At 43.2% G+C, this 22,874-nt stretch overlaps 1 protein-coding gene across 2 annotated transcripts in view; it reads right to left on the bottom strand.

Annotated features, from left to right (window-relative positions):
* KNDC1 (kinase non-catalytic C-lobe domain containing 1) overlaps positions 1 to 22,874 on the bottom strand; it is an 82,392-nt gene that overhangs the window by 41,499 nt on the left and 18,019 nt on the right. The window contains exons 4-9 of one of the 2 annotated variants that reach the window (XM_074232110.1): positions 17,851 to 17,997; positions 15,594 to 15,711; positions 13,371 to 14,221; positions 2,837 to 2,951; positions 1,053 to 1,124; positions 820 to 881 (exon numbers count right to left, since the gene is read on the bottom strand). In XM_074232110.1, the coding sequence (XP_074088211.1) occupies positions 820 to 881; positions 1,053 to 1,124; positions 2,837 to 2,951; positions 13,371 to 14,221; positions 15,594 to 15,711; positions 17,851 to 17,997 (1,365 nt within the window). The other variant, XM_074232111.1, reaches the window with a different exon arrangement.

Consider the following 22,874-nt stretch of genomic DNA (forward strand, 5'->3'; position numbering starts at 1 on the left):
AGGTCCAGCCCCCTTAGTTCTCATTCTGAGGCCAGCCCAGAATTGGGCTTGTTTTGTTGTTCAGTCATTTCAGTCCTACCTGACTCTTCATGACCTCATTTGGGATTTTCTTGGTAAAGATACTAGATGGAGTGGTTTGCCATTTCCTTCTCCATCTCATTTCACAGATGAAGAAACTGAGGCAAACAGGGTGAAGTTACTTGCCAAAGTCACACAATTAGTAAATTTCTGAGGCCAAATTTAAACTCAAGATGAGTCTTTTTGATGCCAGACTCAGTCTTCTATCCATTGTACCACCTGGCTGCCCTAAACATGTCCCTAACATGGAGACCTCTGGCCTACATGACAATGTTTGCATGACTATGACTGGCATTTGGGCCTCTTAGCTCAACTGTTCCCCATTCTTTTTTTTTCTTTTTTGATTATTGCAAGGCAATGGGGTTTAGTGACTTGCCCAAGGTCACACAGCTAGATAATTATTAAGTGTCTGAGGCTGGATTAGGGTTGGTGCTCTATCCTTTGAGTCATTTAGCTGCCTGGCTAGGATGTTTTAAGGATGGATAGACAAAGATGAAAGCTTCTCTGCTGTTCACTTTTCTGCCTAGCTTTGGCCAACATGCCAAGAGTCCAACTCAATCCCACCCAGCTCAGATCAACCCTTCCAGTTCTTCTTACTCAGGCCTGCTTGGAGGCACCAGACTCTGCTGGAAGCTAAGACCCTGGGGGAGAGGCCTAGAGGGACCTATCCAGAAATGTGGCCCAAGGCTGTGCCCTGGCACCAATGATGCACTTTTGCAAGACAGAAACCTGCCCACTGACCTTTTCTGTGACAGGTTTCTGTCGTTCTACCTCCGGAGCCACATAAAATGGGTTATAAGAACCTGGGGGAGACAAAAGAAAGGGTTCAAGTTTGCTTCAGAGGAAGCATGCTAAACCAGCCAAACCTCAACCCCTGAAAACCAGGGAAGAACTGAGGCCTTGTAAACTTACACCCATCCCCCCCCCCCCCCAAATCCAAAGGTAGCACCAGTGTGCACCTGGGGAAATCTGACCTGCATCTTTCAAAGCTCCAAAGAGAATGTTTCCTTCGGAGTCCACCAGCACAGAGTCCAAACACAAATAAGCTATGGAAGGAAGGGCATGTCAGCAGTGGTGGGGGAGGGCACAGGTGCTGTAGCTCCTGCCCCCAGCAGGAGAAGAGCCCCTGGCCTCAGCAACAAACAGAGACCTAGAGAGTGGGCAGTGGCTAGGACTAGAGATGACTTTGGAGAGCTGATGAAACCAAAGACAGTGAGGGAAGGAAATGAGACTACCCCATGATCTGGGACACCCCTGCTGAAGAAACTTCCATGGCTCCCATTGCCTGAATGTTAAAATTCAAACTCTTCAGTTTAGTAATTACAATAATATTTATATTATAACAATAATAATATTTATATAACACCTATAATGTGCTCAGAGTTTTAAATTTAGTATTCATTTGTTCCTCAAACATGGGAGGTAGGTGCCATTGTGCTCCCCACTTTACAGGCAGATAAAGTGACTTGCCCAGGATCATCTAGCTAGTAAACATCTGAGGCTGAATTTGATTTCAGGTCTTCTTATGCTAATGGAATACTACCCTTCTCTCTTCACCCCCATCTCTGCCTTTTGGTTCAAGAGCTTCATCTTTTCAGGGGCATCCCTGATGTCCCCCTCCCCGAATCCCAGTCAACATTTGTATTTAGTCTGTATGGCTGACTCATCTGTGAGCAGATTCCATCCACTTCTGCTCTCCAGCCCTCCAGGGGAACAGCAGCTTACTGAAGGCAGGTTCATCTCTGTCCTTTTTAAGCTCATTGTCCAACACTGAAAAGATGATTAATAAAGACTGTGGATGGACCTGCTCCCCTAACCCAAGGTATGGGTTGGATAAAGGAGGGATAGACTTTGGAAAAAAATGGAGAGGCCAGAAAAAGAAGTGATGAGCCCAGAGGGCATATTGAAGTTTCCTTCCTTCCCTTTCCTTTCCTTTCCTCCCTCCCTCCCCTCCCCTCCCCTCCTTCCCTCCCTCCCTCCCTTCCTTCCTCCCTTCCTTCCTTCCCTTTCTTTCTCTTTCCCTCTTTTCCCCCCTTCCTTTTTTTGAATCATGACTTATGTGGAAATATGTTTTGCACGACTTCATGTGAGTAATGAGTTCCTGTCTTCTCAGTGGGTGGGAGAGGTAGAGAATTTGGAACTGAAAATGAAAGACAATGCAATGACTTTCAGAAAAAGAAGAGGCAGAGCAGAGGGAGCTTCTTCAGGCAGTGCTGGGGGGTGGGCAACAATAGGTTCAGGTAGCCTGAGCTACCTTGGGGGAGGGGAAGGACTGTGGCCTTAGACAAAATTGACTCCATTGTTGCCTCCAATGGAGGGTCTTGGATGCTGGCTGAGTTGTCAAGAGTCTCAATATTGATCCTGTTGCTGTCTAATCAAGCACTCTCCTCATGGAGTCTGAGTGGAAAAGGGACCTAAAAAGTTCAGCCCAAGAATTTTGTTTAGACTTTGGAATCTCTAGTGCCTTGATGGCATGGTTCCTTGTACTCAGCAGGGGCTTAATAAATGCTGGAAGACTATCCTTTTGCTTTCCCCAGTTTCAATGTTCCATGATGCCAGTGCCCAAGTTGCAGTACTGCCCAAGGTGCTGCCACCCTGCATTCTGACTGGGGATAGTGAGCTATGCTTCACCATGGGAAGGGCCCAGGTATCAGGCCAACACCCAGTTCCTGGGGCACAGGGTACCAGGTCGCCTTGGATGTGGGGTGAGCAATGGGGAGTTCCAGTAAGTCAGATCCCTGGAGAGACAGAGGATTACCTGGGTATTCTATGTAGCTCTGCAGAGTAAATAGAGATTCTCGACAGAGTGCCCACAGCTCATACTCTCCAAAGGGCCTCCCCAGCCTTGCCAAGAGCTCCTGCAGAGAGACCCACTGTGGAGGGAGAGAAGGAAAAACAAGACAGGGAGAGGGGCAGAGGAAATCCATTAACTTGGGGACCAGTAGGCCCCTTGGGGACCAGTAGTCCCCACCCCTGAGACTCACAGGCAAACCAGTTCTACTTAACCAAAGGGGAAGCAATGGGGGTACGAGACCTAAACAATGTGGTCTGAAAAAACTCCCAAGTAAATATGCCCATGGGTATGTAAGTATGTATGCGGGTGTGTTTTCTGCCTGACTGTGTGACTGGGTATATTGTAAATGTGACTGTGTGACTAAGTAAGTAGGTGGGAGTGTAACTGGGTTTGGTGAGTGTGATCATGTGTGTGACTGTGGGTGATTGTGCACGAGTGGGATGGTGGGTGAGACTAGGTGACTGTGTGATTCCATGTAAGTGTACGTCACTGTGACTGGGTGGGTACAGCAAGTGTGTTGGTGAACAGACTGTGACTATGTGTGACTGTGACTGTGCAAGTTTATGTAAATATGGGTGATTATTACCAGCTGAGGACGGTGTGAAGGTGAGTGTGGGTGAGTGTGACTGTGTGTATGACTGTGATTGTGACCGGGAGTGAATATGTAGGTGACTTCTGAATAATCAGGACTGTCAAAGTGAGACTGTGTGTGAATGTGCCAGGGTGGGATGGTGGCTGAGACTGGGTCTATGTGATTCTATACAAGTATACATCACTGTGACTGGGTGGGTACAGCGAATGTGTTGGTGTCCAGAACTGTAACTGAGATTATCAGGGCCTTGGGCATGTGGACTTTGTAATGGGGATGACAGAGGAGGGGAAACCAGGCTCCTGGAGCCTCCAATGAAGCATTGACCTCTGGTTGTTAAAACCCCAGAATATCATGACTCTCCTGAATGATGGGGAGCAGCTGGGGGAGGAGCTGGTATAGAAAAGGATCCAGAGGCACAGCCTGTCAGCTCAGATGTCTTCCTGGCCTGGAGGCTGACTCTCATCAGTGCAAATCTTGACTAAATTTCTTTGTTCTAAAGGAGAGGTGGGTGAGGGTGACTGGAAAACTAACAATGTTACTTTTAAAAGGGTGTCAAAAAGACAAACTGTTGGGACCCAAGCCACCCCAGGCAAAGGCAGCCTTGAGGCTCCCTGCCAGGATAGGCATTCTACTCAGCTCTCCCCAAGTCCCTAGAGTGCTGCTCTTAGGGATCTCAAAGGAAGGGGTCTATTTGAAATGGGCATAGGCAGGATGTGGTGACCCAACTGATTAGAACAGACTCCCTCGACTCCAGACAACTGGGGCCAAGCAGCAGTTGGAAAGAACACAAGACAGCTGGATAACTGGGTCCCTGGTCTCTTGAGAGCTCCTTCCTTCTCAGATCCCATTCTACTGAAGGGACCCCCCTTCTGGCACTGGTTTCAGGATGGGCAGTGGGGTCAGCAAGTCCCAAGGGTTCCATTTCAGAGGTCTCATTTGAGGGACTGCATGAGACTGACATTTGGCATGGTGACTGAAGCAACTTGATGGGTGACAGCTTTCCATCTCAGAACCTGGAAGGGAAACCAGCCAAGGACTCAGGTTCCAAGGATTGGATTTTGGTGATTCAGAGGCTGTTTTGTCTCAATCCCTCCAACAGCCATGCTTAAACCTTATTTAGATGGAGAGAGAGAGAGGAATAAGAGGGAGCCTTGGGAACTGAGGCAACCATGGGAATACTTCATTCCACCAGTTTTTCCCTGACTGCAGTTATAGGGAAGGCTGTGGTTTCCTCCTTTGGTTCCATAGCAATCTCTTCAGATAGTTGGGGGGGGTGTCCTATCTTTAGCTAAGAATGCAGGATGTGGCTCTGGGTGGGCCCCATGGGTTATGTGCTCTCCAATCCAGAGGTTGTTCTCTAAGATTCCATAGCTCCTCACAGAGCCCTTGTCATACTTCTTAAGAGGCTAATAACTGAGCACTTCCAGGGCAGGGTCAGGGACTGGGTCTGCCTCTTAGACAGAGGCCTTGTGATGTCCTTAAAGGTGGAGGCTGGTTTTGCCTTTGGATTCCTGGTCTTTGTATCTCAGGTCCCCTCTTTCACTGGGGGGGGGGGGCGGCACATTGGATTCAAGTTGTCCCAAGGCCATCCTAGGCAGTGTGACCTCTAGCCAGGGCTGAAATTCCAGAAGCTAATCCTAAACAGGAAAATGAATGAGAGGGAAACCCTGGTTCAGTTTTCTATGCCTTTAGGTCAGCTTGCAGGCAGGCTGTATCTGTTCTGACAGTCTTGAGGCCTTTTCTTGGGAGGAGAGTATGGAAGCATTAAGAAGAAAGGGGAAGGGAAGGGGTGATGTGTCTCCTGGATTAATCTCACTGAGATGTGAGGCCCTTTCCAGAGAACTCTTTTCCCCAAGTCAACTTTCTTTTCTCCCTTTTTGTTTTTAGTTACTTAAAAAGTAATTTTTGTTCCCTTCTGCTTTTTGGGTCATCAGCCAAGTATGATGTTGTGAAAAGAGAATTTGAATTCAGAAATTTCCAAAGCATTTATGTTCCCATCATCAGCTCTTTGACCCAGAGGATCAGAAATACTCTTTGCAAGTTTGTGTCTTGGCTTCTCTGATAGTCAAGTCTGGTAAAGTCAAGTGACCCCTTCTCAGACTTAAGTTTTTAATGTCTAATTTAATAAAAACCAAGGGTCATGCAGGAAAAAGTTGTATTGGAATGTGGTTCTCACAATCTTTTTACAATACCATGGTCATAGACTCAGCCTAATCTGACTGCTCCCCAGCAGCAACTGTTTTTAAAAATCTATATATATATGCTATTCCTCCTCTCCCCTCTCAAGTACATGTTAAAACATTTTTAAACATTTGTCATTTTTTTAAAGTTTTGAGTTCCAAATTCTAATCCTCCCTTATTCCCTTCTCCTCCATCCTCCCGAGACAGTAAACAATCCAATATAGGTCATATACATGTAATCATATAAAATATTTTGTACAAGAAACCTCAAATTGAAAAAAAGGAAGTGAAAACTAGCCTGCTTCATTATGGATTCAGACAACAACAGATCTTTCTCAGGAGGCAGAGTGTGTTTTATCCTGAGTCTTTTGGGATTGTCTCTGGATCACTGTATTGCTGAGAAGAGCTAAGTCATTCACATAGTTGCTGTTACTGAGGACGTTTCCTACTTCTGTTCCTTTCACCTTGCATTGGTCCATCTAGATCTCTCCTGCTTGTCATTTCTTATAGCACAATAACATCTCATTACAACCATATACCACAACTTGTTCAGCCATTCCCCAAATGATCCTGTCAACGAAAAGAGGTGCTGTGAATATTTTTGTACTTGTAGATCCTTTTCCTTTTTTTTTTTTAGATTTTTGCAAGGCAAATGGGCTTAAGTGGCTTGCCCAAGAGCACACAGCTAGGTAATTAGGTAATTATTATGTGTCTGAGACTGGAGACTGGATTTGAACCCAGGTGCTCCTGACTTCAAGGCCGGTGCTTTATCCACTACGCCACCTAGCTGCCCCTCCTTTTTTTTTTTCATATCTCTGGGATGTGGACCAGAAGTGGTGTTGTTGGAATAAAGGGTATGTGCAATGTGATAGCCCTTTGGTATAGTTACAAATTGCTCTCCAGAATGACTGGATCATTTCATAACCCTAACAACAATGCATTGGCATCCTAATTCTCCCACATTTATCGTCATTTTAGTCTATCTTTTTTTAAAATTTTGGACAATGGGGCTAAGTGACTTGCCCAAGGTCACACAGCTAGGCAATTATTAAGTATCTGAGGCTGGATTTGAACTCAAGTCCTCCTGACTCCAGGGCTGGTGCTCTATCTACTACACCACTTAGCTGCCCTTCCACTGCACCACCTAGCTACTCCTACTTTAGTCAATCTGATGGATGTGAGGTGGTACCTCTGAGTTGTTTTAATTTGCATTTCTCTAATCAAGACTGATTTAGAACTTTTAGTCACGTGACTATAGATAGGTTCAATTTCTTTTTTTATTGCCTTTGTCCATTTATTAATTGGGGAATGACTTTTATTTTTATAAATTTGACTCAGTTCTCTATATATTTGAGAAATGGGCCTTTATTAGCAATATTTGTTTCAGTTTTCTGTTTTCCTTCTAATTTTGGGTATATTGGTTTTGTTTATGCAAACCCTTTTTGATATAATCAAACTTATCCATTTTATATTTTGTAATGCTTTCTCTATCTTATTGGTCCTAATTCTTCCCGTATTCATCAATCTTACAGGTAAATTATTTCATGTTCTCCTAATTTGGTAATGCTATTACCCTTTATCTGCAAATCATGTACCCATTTTGGCTTTATCTTGGTATACAGTATGCAATATTGGTTTATACTCAATTTCTGCCATATTGTTTTCTAGTTTTCCCAATAGTTTTTATGAAATAATGAGTTTTTGTTTCAAAAACTCGGATCTTTAGGTTTATCAAACATGCCATGGGCATTTAATACAATGAACTGTATTCCTAATCTATTCCCCTGATTCACCATCTATTTCTTAACCAGTACCAGAGTGATGATAATGTTTGTCTCTCATTCACAAAGAAGACTACAACATCAGGGAGGTGATGCCATGACAAGCACATGAATTGGATTTGAGTGTGGGTGTGTGTGTGTGTGTGGGGGGGGGCTGTGCTAAGTCATCAGCCTCACTTTCTCCTCCAGAACCATCTGGGTCCAGTGGTCAGTTATGAATCAGGATGACTGCAGATGGTCCCTGGATGTGAGGCCATCAGGGTTAAATGGCTGGCCCAAGGTCTCACAGCTAGTGAGTGTCAAATGTCTGAGGCTGGATTCACTGTCCTTCTGACTCCAAGGCCAGTGCTCTACTCACTGTGCCACCTATCTATTTTAAAACGACCATATTATCTATTCAATCATTCTGAGCTGCTATTTGGTTACTGCTAAGACAGAAATTGAAATAACCACAGCCCTGGACCTAGAGATTCTACTTCAGAGTCATTCTCTCCTCCCCAAACTTCACAATACAGTAGCCCTGTTGTCTTGTGAGTAAAGAATTGGAAACAAAGTTGATGTGCACCACCTGGGGAATGGATAAAGAAAGTTCATAAATGTAATGGAATACCACTGTATTGTAAGAAGTGGGGGATATGCTGAACAAGGGACACATGGGAAGATCTCCATGAGCTGATGCAGAGTAAAATCAGCTAAGTCAAGAAAGTAAAAGACATGCCCCCAAATCAGAAGCCAGTATAACACAATGAACAAGATCATGCAGGATTGATGGAAGACAAGAGGATATCCCCATTCCAGGGATTCGCATATTGTGTATGTTCTCAGACTTGCAAATTCCAATACATTACTGGTTGTGCTGGGTTACTGTTCCTCTTTAAAAATATTAATTATACAAAATGGTTCTCTGAGAAGAGAATGGGGAGGGGATGCTGGTGTGATGAAGATAAGCTAAAAGTCTTTCTAATAAGATCAGGAAGGATGCCCATATTCAACATTACTATTCAATATTGTACTAGAAATGGTAGCTGATAATAATAATAATTAGATAAAAACATGTAAAGAAACAAAACTATAAATTTTTTGCAGATGATATGAGATACTTAAAGAACCCTAGAGAACAGACAGCAAACTAACTGATGCAATGAACAATTTCAACAAACTGGCAGAATATAAAACAAACCCATACAAATCACTAGCATTTCCTTATATTACCAGTAAATACAACAGAAAGAGATAGAGAAATTCTATTTAAAATAACTGCACACAGTATAAAGTATTTGGGAGTCTCCTTACCAAGACAAAAACAGGCACTATAGCAACACAATTACAAAACACTTCATGTAAATAAAGAGAGCTCTAAATAATTGGAGCTCTAAATAACTGCTCATGGGAAGGTCAAACCAATGCAATCAGAATGACAATGCTACTTAAATTAATTTACTTACTCATGTCATACCAACCAAATTACTAAAAAATTACTTTATAGAGCTAGAAAAAAATTAACAAAATTCATCTGGATGGAAAAAAGTCAAGATATCATGGAAGTCAGCAGAGAAAAAACTGAAAGGAAAGGCAACCTAGAAGTATGAGATCTTAAACTACAAATCTACAAACTACAAATTAATTTGGTACTAGATTAATCAGTGGAATGGATCAAGCACACAATAGATAGAAACAGATGAGCACAGAGTCTAGTGTTTGATAAACACAAAGGTTACAGCTACTGTGGCATGAACTTGCTATTTGATAAAAATGCCATTTGACAAAAACGTTTGGTAGAAATTATGCAGATCAACATTGTACACTATATGCTAAGTATAGGGTACACAATTTAGACTAAAGGGTTACATCATAAGCAAATTAGGGGAGCATGAAAAATTAACCCTGGATAAAGGAAGAGTTAATGAGTAAACAAGAGATAGACACTTTTCAGTAAAATGGATAATTTTTTTTAAGTTTTTGCAGGGCAAATGGGGTTAAGTGGCTTGCTCAAGGCCACACAGCTAGGTAATTATTAAGTGTCTGAGACCAGATTTGAACCCAGGTACTCCTAACTCCAGGGCCGGTGCTTTATCCACTGTGCCACCTAGCCGCCCCTAAAATGGATAATTTTGATAATGTAAAATTTAAAATTTATTTGCACAAATAAAACCAATGCAGTCACAATTAGAAGAAAAAAAGAAATTAAAATTATTTTGTAACAAGTTTTTCTGATAGAGGTTTCATTTCTAAAATATATGGGGAACTGAGTTAAATTTCTGAAAATAAGAATCATTCTCCAATTGATAAAATATTCAAAGGATATTTGAAAACAGGTTCCAAATCACTGAGAATTAAAGAAGTTCCAATTAAAACAACTCTGAGGTACCACCTCATACCTATCAATTTGTCTAAGATGATAGAAAAGGAAAATGACAAATGCTGGAGGAGTGTAGGACAATATACTAAGGCACGGTATAGTGCAGCTATATACTGTATAGTGCAGCTAGGTGGCACCATAGTGCACAATGCTGGACCTGGAGTCAGAGAGACTAATTTTTCTGAGTTCAAATCTTACCTTACTAGCTGTGTGATCCTGGGCAAGTCATTTCAACCTTTTTGCCTCAGTTTTCTCATCAGTAAGATAAACTAAAAAAGGAAATGGCCAACTATTTTAGTATCTTTGCCAAGAAAACAGGTGACAGAAAAACCAATGTTAATTCCTTCTTTCTGAGATTATCCAAAATGTATCCTTTATAGATCATGGTGGTACATAATTGTTTTACTGTCTTTTGAGTAGTTGGGTGACACAGTGGATAGAGTATTTGATCAGGAGGACCTGAATTCAATCTGACCTCACTTTCTAGCTGTGGTACCCTGGGCAAGTCACAAATCCTTAGCTTCCTCATCTGTCAAATTAGATGGAGAAAGAAATGACAAGCTACTCCAGTGTGTTTGCCTAGAAAACCCCAAAGGGTATCATGAAGAGTCAGACATGACTGAAAAAAAACCTGAACAAAAATGCATTTTTTTTGTTTGCTTTTTGCTTTTTTAGGTTTTTTCAAGGCAAATGGGGTTAAGTGGTTTGCCCAAGGCCACACAGCTAGGTAATTATTAAGTGTCTGAGACCAGATTTGAACCCAGGTACTCCTGACTCCAAGGCCAGTGCTTTATCCACTATGCCACCTAGCCGCCCCCAAAAATGCATTATTAATGGAGCCTTGAACAGATCCAGCCATTCTGGAAAATAATTTGGAACTATTCCCAAAGAATCAGTTTTTTTTTTTTTTGTGATGGCAAACAATTAGAAACTGAGCGGATGTCTGTCAGTTGGAAATGGCTAAACAAGTTATGGTATATGAATGTGATGGAATATTATTGTGCTATAAGAAATGATGAAGGGGATGGTTTTAGGAAACACTTTTGGAAGATACATGTTAATGAAAATTGAAATGGTAGAATCAGGAGAACAAGGTATGATGTAACAAAAATATTGTCAGGATAATCAATTGAGAAATACTTAGCAATTCTGATTAATATCCATGACAATTCCAAAAGACTCATGAAGAAAAATTTTATCCATCTTCATGGAGAGAAATGATGAACTGTTACTCTTCCTTTCCCTTCCCTCCCTCTCTCCTTCCCTTGTCTTTTTTCTGCTTTCATTTCTTTCTTTCTTTTCCCTCAGAAAATGGCTAATGAGGAAGTGTATTTTGCATGACTTCATATGGAGAGTGGGTATCATATTTCTTGTCTTTTCTTTGTTTGTTTGTTTTTAGGTTTTTGCAAGGCAAACGGGGTTAAGTGGCTTGCCCAAGGCCACACAGCTAGGTAATTATTAAGCGTCTGAGACCGGATTTGAACCCAGGTACTCCTGACTCCAGGGCTGGTGCTTTATCCACTATGCCACCGAGCTGCCCCTATTTCTTGTCTTTTCAACAGGTGAGGGAGAGGCAAAGGAGGAAGAGAATTTGGAAATAAAAATAAAATTTTATAATAATAATAATAATAATAATAATAATAATAATAGACTTGGGTGTTTGCCTGCCAAGTCACACATAGGAACTTTATGAACACAATCATAAAACATTTTTTGCACAATTAAGTTGTTGCCATTTTTGTTGTTTAATATTTTATAACTCTAAGATACTGGAATGGATTGCCATTTTCTTCTACAGTTCATTTTACAGATGAGGAAACTGAGGCAAACAGATATCTGTGACTTGCCCAGGGTCACATAGCTAGTAAGTGTCTGAGGCCAGATTTGAACTCATCTTTAGATGAGTCTTTCTGTTTCCAAGTCAAGTATATAAATCCACTGCACTGCTTCATTACTCATTCAAATAAAGACAGATCTAAATAATTGGAAAAATATTAATTACTCTACCATAACAATCAAACTAATAAAGAATTACTTTACAGAACTAAAAAAGTAACAAAATTTATCTGGGGGAACAAATGATCAAGAATATCAATTTAATCAAATACAAAAATGTGAAGAGGCCCTTATACCATCTTTCAAACTCTACTACATATATAACCATTATTTTTAAAAGCAATTTGGTCCTGAGCAACTATTTCTTCCTCAGCTGCATTAGGTCTTTAGATTTTTCCCAATTTCCTGCTTCTCTTCTAATTTTAGTTGCATTGGTTTTGTTGTGCAAATATAGTATAATCAAGATTGTCTGAGATCTTTCCTTCCTTTTATGGCTAACCTCTTCAAGAAGACCATTGACAACAGATGCTGCCACTCTCTTTCCTGTCATTTTCTTCTTGATTCTCTGTTGTCTAGCTGCCAACCTCATTATTCAACTGGAGAAACTTTCTCTGGAGTTATCAATGTCCTTGTCCTTAATACTGTCTACTCTTTGTTTTCATGATGCTCTCTCTTCTGAGGCATCCAGGTGATCCCATAATACAAATAGCACACTGGAGTCAGGAAGACTTCTTTGTAAGTTCAAATCTGATCTCATATACTTGTAAACTGTGTGATCCTGAGCAAGTCACTTCCCCTTGTTTGCCTGATCTTTCTCACCTATAAAATAAGCTGGAGAAAAATAGTAAACCATTCTAGGATCTCTGCCAAATTCCACATGGGATCAGAAAGAATTGGATAGGATTGAAAAATGACTAAACAAAACAACAAAAAATAAGGATAGGGACTTGGTGAGGGTCACAAAGCCAATATGGCTCTGATGTGGGAACTTGAGCTTAAGTCCTCCTGACACTAAGGCCAACTCTTCTCTAATGAATAAAAATACAAATTCAAAATTTAATCTGTCTGTAGCTTTCAAAAAGAGATCATCATTATGATGTCCAAAGGAAAAGAGGAATAAATTGGTTAAAAATCCAGTCATCTACTTGTTCATAAAACCATAGAATTCAAATGCTTATTAGTTTCCAGTTGTCTCTAATAGGGTGAGCTGGATGGCTTGAAGTGTCTTGTGAGCTTACTGTGCTCCCTGGAAGGATTTGGAGCTTTCCATTTTCCTAGAGAGCTGGTATGTGACCGGAGGGCCTGATGCTCCCCCCCCCCCAGCTGGTGGAGACCTTCTTAGGTTCTCTTTTCTCCTGGTGACTTGGGCCAGTTGTCAGCTCCCTGAGAACAGGGGTTGCTCTTCTTGTAACAGGACAGGCCCATGGAAGATGCCCAGTTAATGTCTGTTGGGAGTCAACTGAATTGAAATGACTCAACTTTCAAAAGGGCTTCTCACCCAGGGATTCAGACTAGACCTCACTTTCAGTGTGTCAAAGAGCCTGGGCTGAAATGTCTTAAGAGGCTACCTTTAGATGAGGAGGGATTTCTCCTGACCTGAATAAAGGGGCCAAGGTAGTCTAACTAAGAGACAGACTGGCATCCAGTCAGATACATTCACAGACACATGGAAGAGGGCTCTAAAAGGTCACTGTCCTTTGCCCCAGCATCTCTGAAAACCACAGAGAGAATCATCAGGTAACCACCTACCTGCTCATCACTGACACCATCCAGCTTCCTGCCTTCTTGCCCATGATTTTCCTGGTTGCCTGCTGTCACATTTCCCCTTAGATCCTGTGGATTTGTGGGACTTAGTGGGCACCCTTCTTCACCAGAATTCATTCTTAAACTCAACTTGTCCAGAGACAACATTACATTTTTGCTTGGTCTTCCTGAGGTCTTGGATATTTCTGTCCCAGCAGGGGTTTCTTCTCCAGGCCTAGACCCCAGTCGAGTGTTGTCCTGCCCAGGACCACCATTGCCGCCATCACTATCCCCACCACTTCCAGTGTCAGTGATTTGCTGCTGTGGAAGAGGCAGTGATTTCTCCCCATGAGAGTCAGCAGAGCGTTCAGACCTGAGTCGGTGCTTAGGCTGGGCCTTTATGGGGAAAGAACAGTTTTTCCCCTCTGGAAAGATCTTTCGGTAATCTGGAGGAAATAATTCTGATGCAGGCAGTTGATTTTTCCTAGTCAGAGACCCCCCACTTGTCAAAGACATACAGAAATTGTTGGATTCTGGGGCTTCCATTAGGAGCCGTGGGAAAGTCTGGATTTTTCTCAGGCGACTTTTCTTCAGAAGACCCCTGTCCAGGTCACCATGGGAATACCCCGAGTCCAAGAAGAAATTGGTCAACTTTTCCTTGGATAAGCTTTCTCGTTCCTCCCTCTCCCCACTTGGTGGTCTCAGAGGCAGGCTTCTCTGGGGTGTGGAGCTATTGTCCTCACCTTGCAAGTCTGGCACTGTGGGTACAACACTGACTGGCCTCTTCTCATCCGACTGGATTTTGGGTACCGTGTTTTTTGGACCCATCCTCCCCCTCCACATGCTCTCATTCACATCTGTATATGACCAAAAAATGATGACAATGTTAGGTAGTAAGCCATTGCAATGCAGACCAGCATCGCCCAGTCACTCCCATATGTTATCAGGTGAGAGGTTACAGCCATAGCCAATCAGTCGCTCTTCTCCTTGGACCTGGCTTCAAGAACACCTATGAGTAAGGACACACTGGCTTCCCTGAATTCCCCTCTCTCACCCAAAGAGCTCTCCCCATGCTTCAAACTTCTTGGGCCTGCTCATCTCCCTAGTCAGGGAGGAAGGGCAGCAGCTACTGCCAATGGCCCTATGAGGGCCCCAGCCTCTCTCTAACTAGTCAGGAAATGGATAGCACTGAGAGGAGCTGGGGAAAGCCTCATCAAAATCATTAAAAACCATCAATGTGGCCACAGGAAGATGACTTTCTCAGGGGACTATGTTCAGTATGCAGTGCCATATTGAGAGAGGTCAAAGCTCTTGGGCTATGAGACGCCTGAGAGTTATGTGGCATGTGGATTCCAACAATCTCTTTTAAATGTCTTCTATGTTTTTGGGTATAACTAAGTCATATGAAGACTGAGACACTAAGAGGGGCCCTGCCTGAGGTTTGAGTGCTCTTCGGATCCTGGGACTTCCTATCTGAAAGACTCCAAGCTTTTCTCCTGGGGAGGAAGGTGTTGCTCCCTCCCCTTCACTTCCCCTTCACTATGGGTTTCTCCCCAGGGTCCTATAAAGAGCAAGTGCCATATAAAGGACCTATGACTTTTTTAAGACTGAGAGGCACCTGGGTGTGACTGTAGGCAAAGATCAGGGAAGGACTTGAAAGGGTGGGGATGATGGGGAGACAATTGGAAGGAAGGGCCTTCTGGAGATGGTGATCCCCAGCAGACTCTGCAGTGGTAAGAACAGGAACAAAAAGAGGGAGACAGAGTAGATGGGCAAGGAGACTTGGACAAAGGAGTTCAGTGACTCCCCTACTGGGGCTACTGCTCTTCACCCCCTAAGATGCTTCCCCTTTCCTAAAAGAACCCACAGAGGAGGAAAAATGAAGCTTGGGATGGGACAGTTTGTTATTTGCCCAGGGTCACAGAGTCAGGGTCTGACAGGGCTGTAAGCAGAATTTTGGGCTCTGCACATCTCTGTCCCCAGACATGGCCTTTTTCTTCAGACCAGGGAACAAAGGCAGTGATACCTGAGCAGGTAGCCAGTAGAATCCTCAGGTTGACTTCCCCACAAGCCCTCAGTGAGCTCTCAAGGATGTGTCTCTGGGAAAGGAGGCCAATCCAACTCCTGTCCCACAAGGCTCACTTCTTGGTTTCCCAGCATACTCTTGATTTCCCTTGCTCATAAATTGTGGCTCTTTTTCAGATAGGTATTTGGGTTACGTTTTTTTACCTTGAAATGTCCCAAATGATTCAATGGAAAGCACTCTTCTCCCAACAGCAGACAAGTCCCGACAGATCTGACAGGAGGAGGCAGCCTGCACTTTCCCTTCACACAGGGCAATGATACTCTAGATACAAGGCAGATACAAAAGAAATGTCTCCCGGCTTGCCTTCCTCATCATGCAATGTTTTTGCTGACAAAAGTCACAGCAATGGTCAGAGTGGACATACCAGGGGTTTCACCCTTATGGAAGTTATTTTGATCATCGCATGCCAACAACTCCTGGGAAATGTGGGAAGGATGCTTAGAGGCTGGGTCAAGGTCTGGCCAAATCTGACTATGTGTGGTTAGGAAAAGAGTCTTAAACCCCTCTCAACAGTCTGCTGACTTTGGGAAGTGCTAATACAGAATTCTTGCCCCGACAAGGTCCCAGGACTTATTGTGTCTAACCTGAAGCAAGTCCATTGTAGGGGAGAGGAATGGACCTTTCAAAAGGAGGTCCCTGGGACACTGGCAGGCAATCCCCAGCTTCATTAGAGGGACATCGTCTTGATGTTCCTCTAGTTAAGTGTGAGGGCATGAGGAAGGAAGTCATTTCCCACAAGCCCTTTTCTTGTATCAGCATTGTATCAGGTTTGAGATGAAGTTTGGGGTTTAGGGAGTAACCCAGGAAACATGCTTGGATGAACTATGGTGGCAAGTGCTCTCAGAACCTCCAACCTTGCTGATGGGGAGCCTGGGGGACATAGAGTTAGAGGCTAATGCTTCCTAGGCTGTGACATCACTCCAGGGCCTCAGGCAAGGTTTTCCAGAAAGGAATACCAGTTGTCACTCACTGACATGAGGAGGGACTAGCGAGCATTGGACATAGAACGAAGGCTTTGAGTGGTGTCTGGTCCATCGTTCATGACCGATCAGTGCATGCCAACAGTGGTAATTCCCAGCCCACAATGGACAACATGGTCAAAGGATATGAATGGACCATTCTCAATAGTAAATCGCTCACCATTATTGTTCATCCTCACTCTTAATCAAAGAGATGCTGCCGCTGAACCACCCGATCCCCATCAAATTTGTGCAAAGTTAGCAACAATGAGATTCCAACAGGATAGTGAGGAAGCAGACACATTCCTCCACTGGCAGGAGAATCACATTTTTTTTTGTATTCTACTGAAACACAGTGATGGTATTAAAATCACCATATCATTTGACCCAATCATTCCACTGTTGGGAATATACCCTGAAATTGGTATAAAAAAGGGCTACCTGCTCACAGATTTTCATAGCAGCTTTATTGGGAATTGCAAAAACCTGGAAGCAACCTAAGCATCCACCAACAGGGCAACGGTGAAATAAACTGTGGCACATTCATGTCATGGAGACTCTAAGACCCATAGGACTGACAAGGGAAAGGTCTTTCTTTCTGACCACCTGCCAAGGGAGAAGAGCAGAAGCACAAGAAGGGGCCTCCACACACTGGGATGACAGGCCCTGAGGGGGGCTCAGGGGGCAGGTGAAAAGGAAGGGCCCTTTCTGATAGAATTGAGTGGGGACCAATGAGAGGCAGAGACAGAATGGGAAAGGATCCTTGCTCTCCACAACTAGGTCTGTGCATGAGCGACCCCTGGACATTTACAAATGGACACTCAGTGACCCTGGAGCTTTTTCTAATTAGTTCCTGGGATGTGGCCAGATCAGGTGTGGCCACATGGCTACACTCCAAGGGAGCAGGGTAGACATGATTTAGAGTCATGTCCACTGACAGTTATTGTGCTTCACCATGAGATTTGTAGCCACCATGCCTCGGGGACCCCCTCCCTCCAACCTGGGCCCTGCTTCCTTTTTGAGTTCTTCCCAGAACATCTATTTTTGGGGAAGGGGCTAGTCTAGTAATGCCTGATACTCTGGACCTCACCACTGGGACTTAGATGTCTGCTCCCTCTCCCCCTGGTACCCCCTTCTCCCATGGATCTCCATTATGGGGTAGGGCTCAGGTCAGCCATCTCTCATCCTTTGAACTTTAAGACTAATGCCCTAGTAGGTATCTTTCTCCTTCCCTCTTCCACCCACTCCTACCCTCTTTCCATTCCCCTTTAATATGTTACCCTTCCCTCACGCAACAGGGGGCAAGGACTTTTTGCCTACCTTGTTACCCCAGATCTTAGTTCAGTAATCGACACAAAGCAATCACCCACCATGGGCTTGCTGACTGTCTCCCAGGATGAAGCGGCATCCTTTAAGGGCAGGCACACCTCACTCAGCTTACCTCAATATCAGGTCTGCTGCCAGGACTCTCCTCCTGCATCTGATCCAGGAGGGCCTCCAGATCCTTACAGAACTTTGGTTCTAGCTCAGGTTCAATCACATATTCGATGGCGGCTTTCAGGGTTGCCCCCAGAGAATAGATGTGGGCCTGCAGAAAAGGCAAAAGGTCAGGTCCATGATAATGATGAGCCACAGACCACTGTCCCAGGAGAGGCTTCTGCAAAAGTTTCCAATCAGCTATCAGCTCCTCACCAGACATGGTCCAAGATGGTAAGATCCTTACTGAGCATTCTTCAAGCTTCAGTTGTTACCATGACATCCTATTTATCAAAGACCCAAAGGTCTGAGTAGCTGGGGCTTCTCAATCTGGAGGGACTTGATGCTACCTCATGGTGACTAAGGCATGCCATCATGGTGGTTTTACAGGCAAGGGAAGACCATATGTCTCATAGCTTTCATGTGTAAAAAGTGACATTGTCTTCCCAGGAGGCATGTGGTTTCAATCCTGACCTGGAACCCCTAGACCTCCTGAGGGAGACCAGACCTAGAACACCTGACCAGTCAACTGAAGTCATGAGGGGCTTGCAAGCCTTGGTCCTGGAGGCAGATGCAGCAATGAAAGAGGGACATTGGACTTGGTATCAGCTGCTCTAAGGTGTGAACCCCAGACCAAGCCCTGAGCTGGGTTTTTTTTCACCTGCTAAATGGGAATTTTGACACAAGGACCTTAGATTTCAGTGGATTCTAACAAGGAAAGCGTATCACAAATTCCAGGATGTCATATGAAAATGGGTTAGCCTCACCATGTAATAGTTCCTGTTAGATCTACTGAGGCTTTCTTCTATCTGTTGGTGGTCTGTGCACTGGGCCAAGGAATATTTTCAGGCATGGTGATGTGTTTCCATGATTTTAAAAAGTTGAGCTCATCACTATAATCAGTTTGGATTCTTCTCAGTGAAGTCATAAGGTTGGTAGGTCTTGGACCTCAAGGGATACATCACTAGGTCCCCACAGTTTTACCCCAGGGCACCAAGCATCTTTCACGGGGCTGGAGGAAGGCATTCTAGCCCCAGGTCCATTGCAAACTAGATGTTGAATCAATTTCCCTCCGCAATGGCTGACTCAGGCTCTCTCTGCCTAATCAGTTGAAATAATGTTTACACTGTACATGCTAAGCTTCCAAGTCTTTGGCCATCCTGCAGCAGAGGCAGGGAGTCTTTTGTCTTTCTTTGTATTCTCCAGCAATTAGCCCAGTGCTTAATCACTGACTACTGACTGACTTTTTATCTACCCAATCTGGCCACAAAGCTGGTAAAATGATCTTTCTAAAGCAAAAGTCTAACCACATCACTTCCCTGATAAGCAAACTCCCATGGCTCCCTATTACTTCTAGCCTTAAATACAAACTCTCATCCTCTCCTTTTCTAGCTTCACTAGCCACTACTCCCCATTATACAATTGGATAATTTGAACAAGCTGAACTCCCTGCCCTTCCTGGACATATCTTTACTGAGGCAGATCCCCATTTCTGGAATGTTCTCCCTCCTCACTAGTTAATTCCAAAATGGAGTTGCCAAATGGACAAGTAGAATTGAGAATTATCAATATAGAGAAGATAACTGAATCTCCAGGAGACGATGAGATCACCCAGTGAAAAAGCATAGAGTAGAAGAAAAGAGGGTTCAGAATGGAGCCTCCTAGGACATCCACATGTCGTAGGTATTACCTGGATGAAAGCCCAACAAAGGGAAAAGGAGTGGTCAGAGAGGGGAGAACAAAGAGATGGCAGTGTCCCTATACCTGAGAGAGAAAAGAGTATCAAGAAGAGGGTGTTCAGTAGTGTCAAAGGCTACAAAGAGGCCAAAGAGAAAGAGGATTGAGAAAAGATCATTGGATTTGGTAACTAAGAGTAACTTTGGAGAGAAAAGTTTTAGTTCAATGAAGCCAGAATCTAGATTGTAGTGAGTTATGAAGAGAATAAGAGAAGTGGAGGAGCCTTTTATAGAAAATGGAGGAAATATGGATGTGAGGGTTTTTTTTTTTCAGATGGGGTGACATGGACAATAGAGAGCTAGAGACTAAAGATAAGTGAGAGAGTGAGATTAAGGGAGCAGTCTGTTAGAGAAGATGAGATAGAATGGTTCTCATGTACATGTAGAAACTTTAACCTTGTCATGGAGTAGGGCCGCTTCATTGTGTGAAACAGAGGTGAAGGAAGAGAAAGGAGTAAAAGGTCATCTGAGTTATCTGAGATGAAGAGAATAGAGAAGAGGGAGTTCTCAGTCAATGACTTCTATTTTTTCAGTAAAATGTGGGATAATGTTCTCAGCTGAGGGTAGTAGGAGAGAGGAATGGGATTTGGGAGAAAACTGAAGAATCAAGATATTGGAAGTTGGGCTGTTAGTGAAGAACAAAGTTTGGTATTGGAATGCAAAAGTAAAAATGGAAAATCAGTATAGATGATGGTTAGAAAAGGCACATTCAAAATTCTTAAACATGGAAGTGGTGCATCTGTGGGTGATGACAATTTCTGTAGTTGTGGGGAGTGGAGGAATAACTTATGTAAAATAAACTTAAGAACTGGGACATGGAAGGAATATCAATATATTTATTGAAATCCCTTAGTGTAATGCATTGTTGGTGGAGCTGTGAACTGATCCAACCTTTCTGGAGAACAATTTGGAATTATGCCCAAAGGGCAATAAAAATGTGCATACCCTTGGATCCAGCAATACCACTACTGGGTCCATACCCTGAAGAGATGATGAAAAAGGATAAACACATCACTTGTAAGGGGAAGCTAGGTGGTGCTATGGATAGAGCACCGGCCCTGGAGTCAGGAGCACCTGAGTTCAAATCCAGACTCAGACACTTCATAATTATCTAGCTTTGTGGCCTTGGGCAAACCACTTAACCCCATTTGCCTTGCAAAAAAAAACCTAAAAAAAATCACTTGCACAAAAATATTCATAGCAGCCCTGTTTGTGGTGGCAAAGAATTGGAAATTGAGTGAATGTCCATCAATTGGGAAATGGCTTAATAAACTGTGATATATGTATGTCATGGAACACTATTGTTCTATTAGAAACCAGGAGGGATGGGAATTCAGGGAAGCCTGAAGGGATTTGCATGAACTGATGCTGAGTGAGATGAACAGAACCAGAAAAACACTGTACACCCTAACAGCAACGTGGGGGTGATGATCAACCTTGATGGACTCACTCGTTCCATCAGTGCAACAATCAGGGACAATTTTGGACTATCTGCAATGGACAATACCATCTGTATGCAGAGAAAGAACTGTGGAGTTTAAACAAAGACCAAAGACTATAACCTTCAATTTTTTTAGTTTTTTTTTTTGCAAGGCAAATGGGGTTAAGTGGCTTGCCCAAGGCCACACAGCTAGGTAATTTATTAAGTGTCTGAGGCCGGATTTGAACTCAGGTACTCCTGACTCCAGGGCTGGTGCTCTATTCACTGTGCCACATAACTGCCCCCCTCAATTTTTGTTAAAAAGTTGTCTTATGTACTACATAATTTTGCTATCTCTAATATTTTTTTCTCAAGGAAATGTTTTTCCTCTCAAAACACTCACATAGCATGGAAATAATGTAGATTGTTAGATTACTTTCTTTGGAGGGGAGGGGAAAGGAGGGTGGGGGAAAATTGTAAAATTCAAATCCCTTCAAAAAATGATAGGTAGAAACTACTATTGTATATAACTAGAAAACAAATAAAATATTTATGTAATAGAAAAAAAAAAGAAATCCCTTAGTGTAAGGAGAGGAAATGCCGAGAAAAGAAAGATTTTGAGCCAAGCACTTGCTGCGGAAAGAAGGGGAGTGCCCTGGAGGTCAGTAGATAACAGCTTCCAGAATTTGGATTGGACAGCAGAAAAGGCAAAAACTTGATCATCAAGAGTTTATTTGCAACCCTAGGCAAGTCACTATGTGCTATGTGCACCTAATTCCCTTGGATTCATTTACTAAGTCAGGGAGGTACCAGAAAGGGAACTGCTGAGGAAATCACCAAGCCTTGGTATCTGTGTATCAGTGCTAGCATATATTGACTGTACCTTGGGAATGACCACAAGTCACCAAGTGAGGAGTCACAAAGTAAAGAGAGAAGAAGACCCAAGTGGATGCTTGGGGAACAATCCTCCACATTAGAGATGGGGATATGAACAATGGCACAGAGTAGGAGACTGAGGACATGAGTAACAGAGACATAGGTAAGAGAGAATATTCAGGGGAATGAAGGAAATGGAAAGTACCCTGGAGGTGCCAGAGTGGGGGTGATCAAGCGGATCCAATATTATAGACAGATCGGAAAGACTGCTTGAAGAAAGATCATCAGATTTATTAATCAATGTTTTAATAATCAGATCTTGATGAAAAGTTTCAGTAGAGTGGGAAAGTAACATGTCAGGCTGTAAAAGGTTGAGAAGTGAATGGGAGATAGGAAAATGGAGACAGTAGAGGAGACTGCTTTTTTCCTAGGAGTTTGTAAAAAGAGAAGAGATAGAGGATTAAAGTTTGAGGGGGAAGTCAGGGTTGAGGGCTTCTTTTTTTTTTAATGGTAGGGAACATTTGGGTATGTTTGCATGCATCAGGAAGAAAGCCAATGGATAAGGAAGGACTGAAGATTAAAGGGAAAAGTGCTCAAGGGAGCAAGCTCTTTGAGGAGACAGGGGTTTGGGGGTGCAAGTAGATGGTTTAGTGTTAGCAAGAGGTGTCCCCTTTCCCTCAGGAATTGGAACAAGGGATATGAGAATGAGGTGGTGATATTTAGAGGATTTGAATCATGGTCTTTTATAGAAGTAGGTGCTCAATGATATGCTTAATTTTCTTGATAAATTATGCTAAGAGCATGGTAGGGAATCAGCCAGGGCTTTGCCAGGGTCTTGCCCACAGTATCCTCTCAATATATGCATTTGTTGATGTGGGAGGAGTGGTTGCCATGCTGCAGTGGGACATGTTCCAGATCAACCATCTGGTAAGATGGTGCTCAATCTCAGAGAGGCAA

The sequence above is a fragment of the Macrotis lagotis genome, chromosome 4, assembly GCF_037893015.1.
Source record: "Macrotis lagotis isolate mMagLag1 chromosome 4, bilby.v1.9.chrom.fasta, whole genome shotgun sequence".
NCBI classification, from domain to species: Eukaryota; Metazoa; Chordata; class Mammalia; order Peramelemorphia; family Peramelidae; genus Macrotis; species Macrotis lagotis.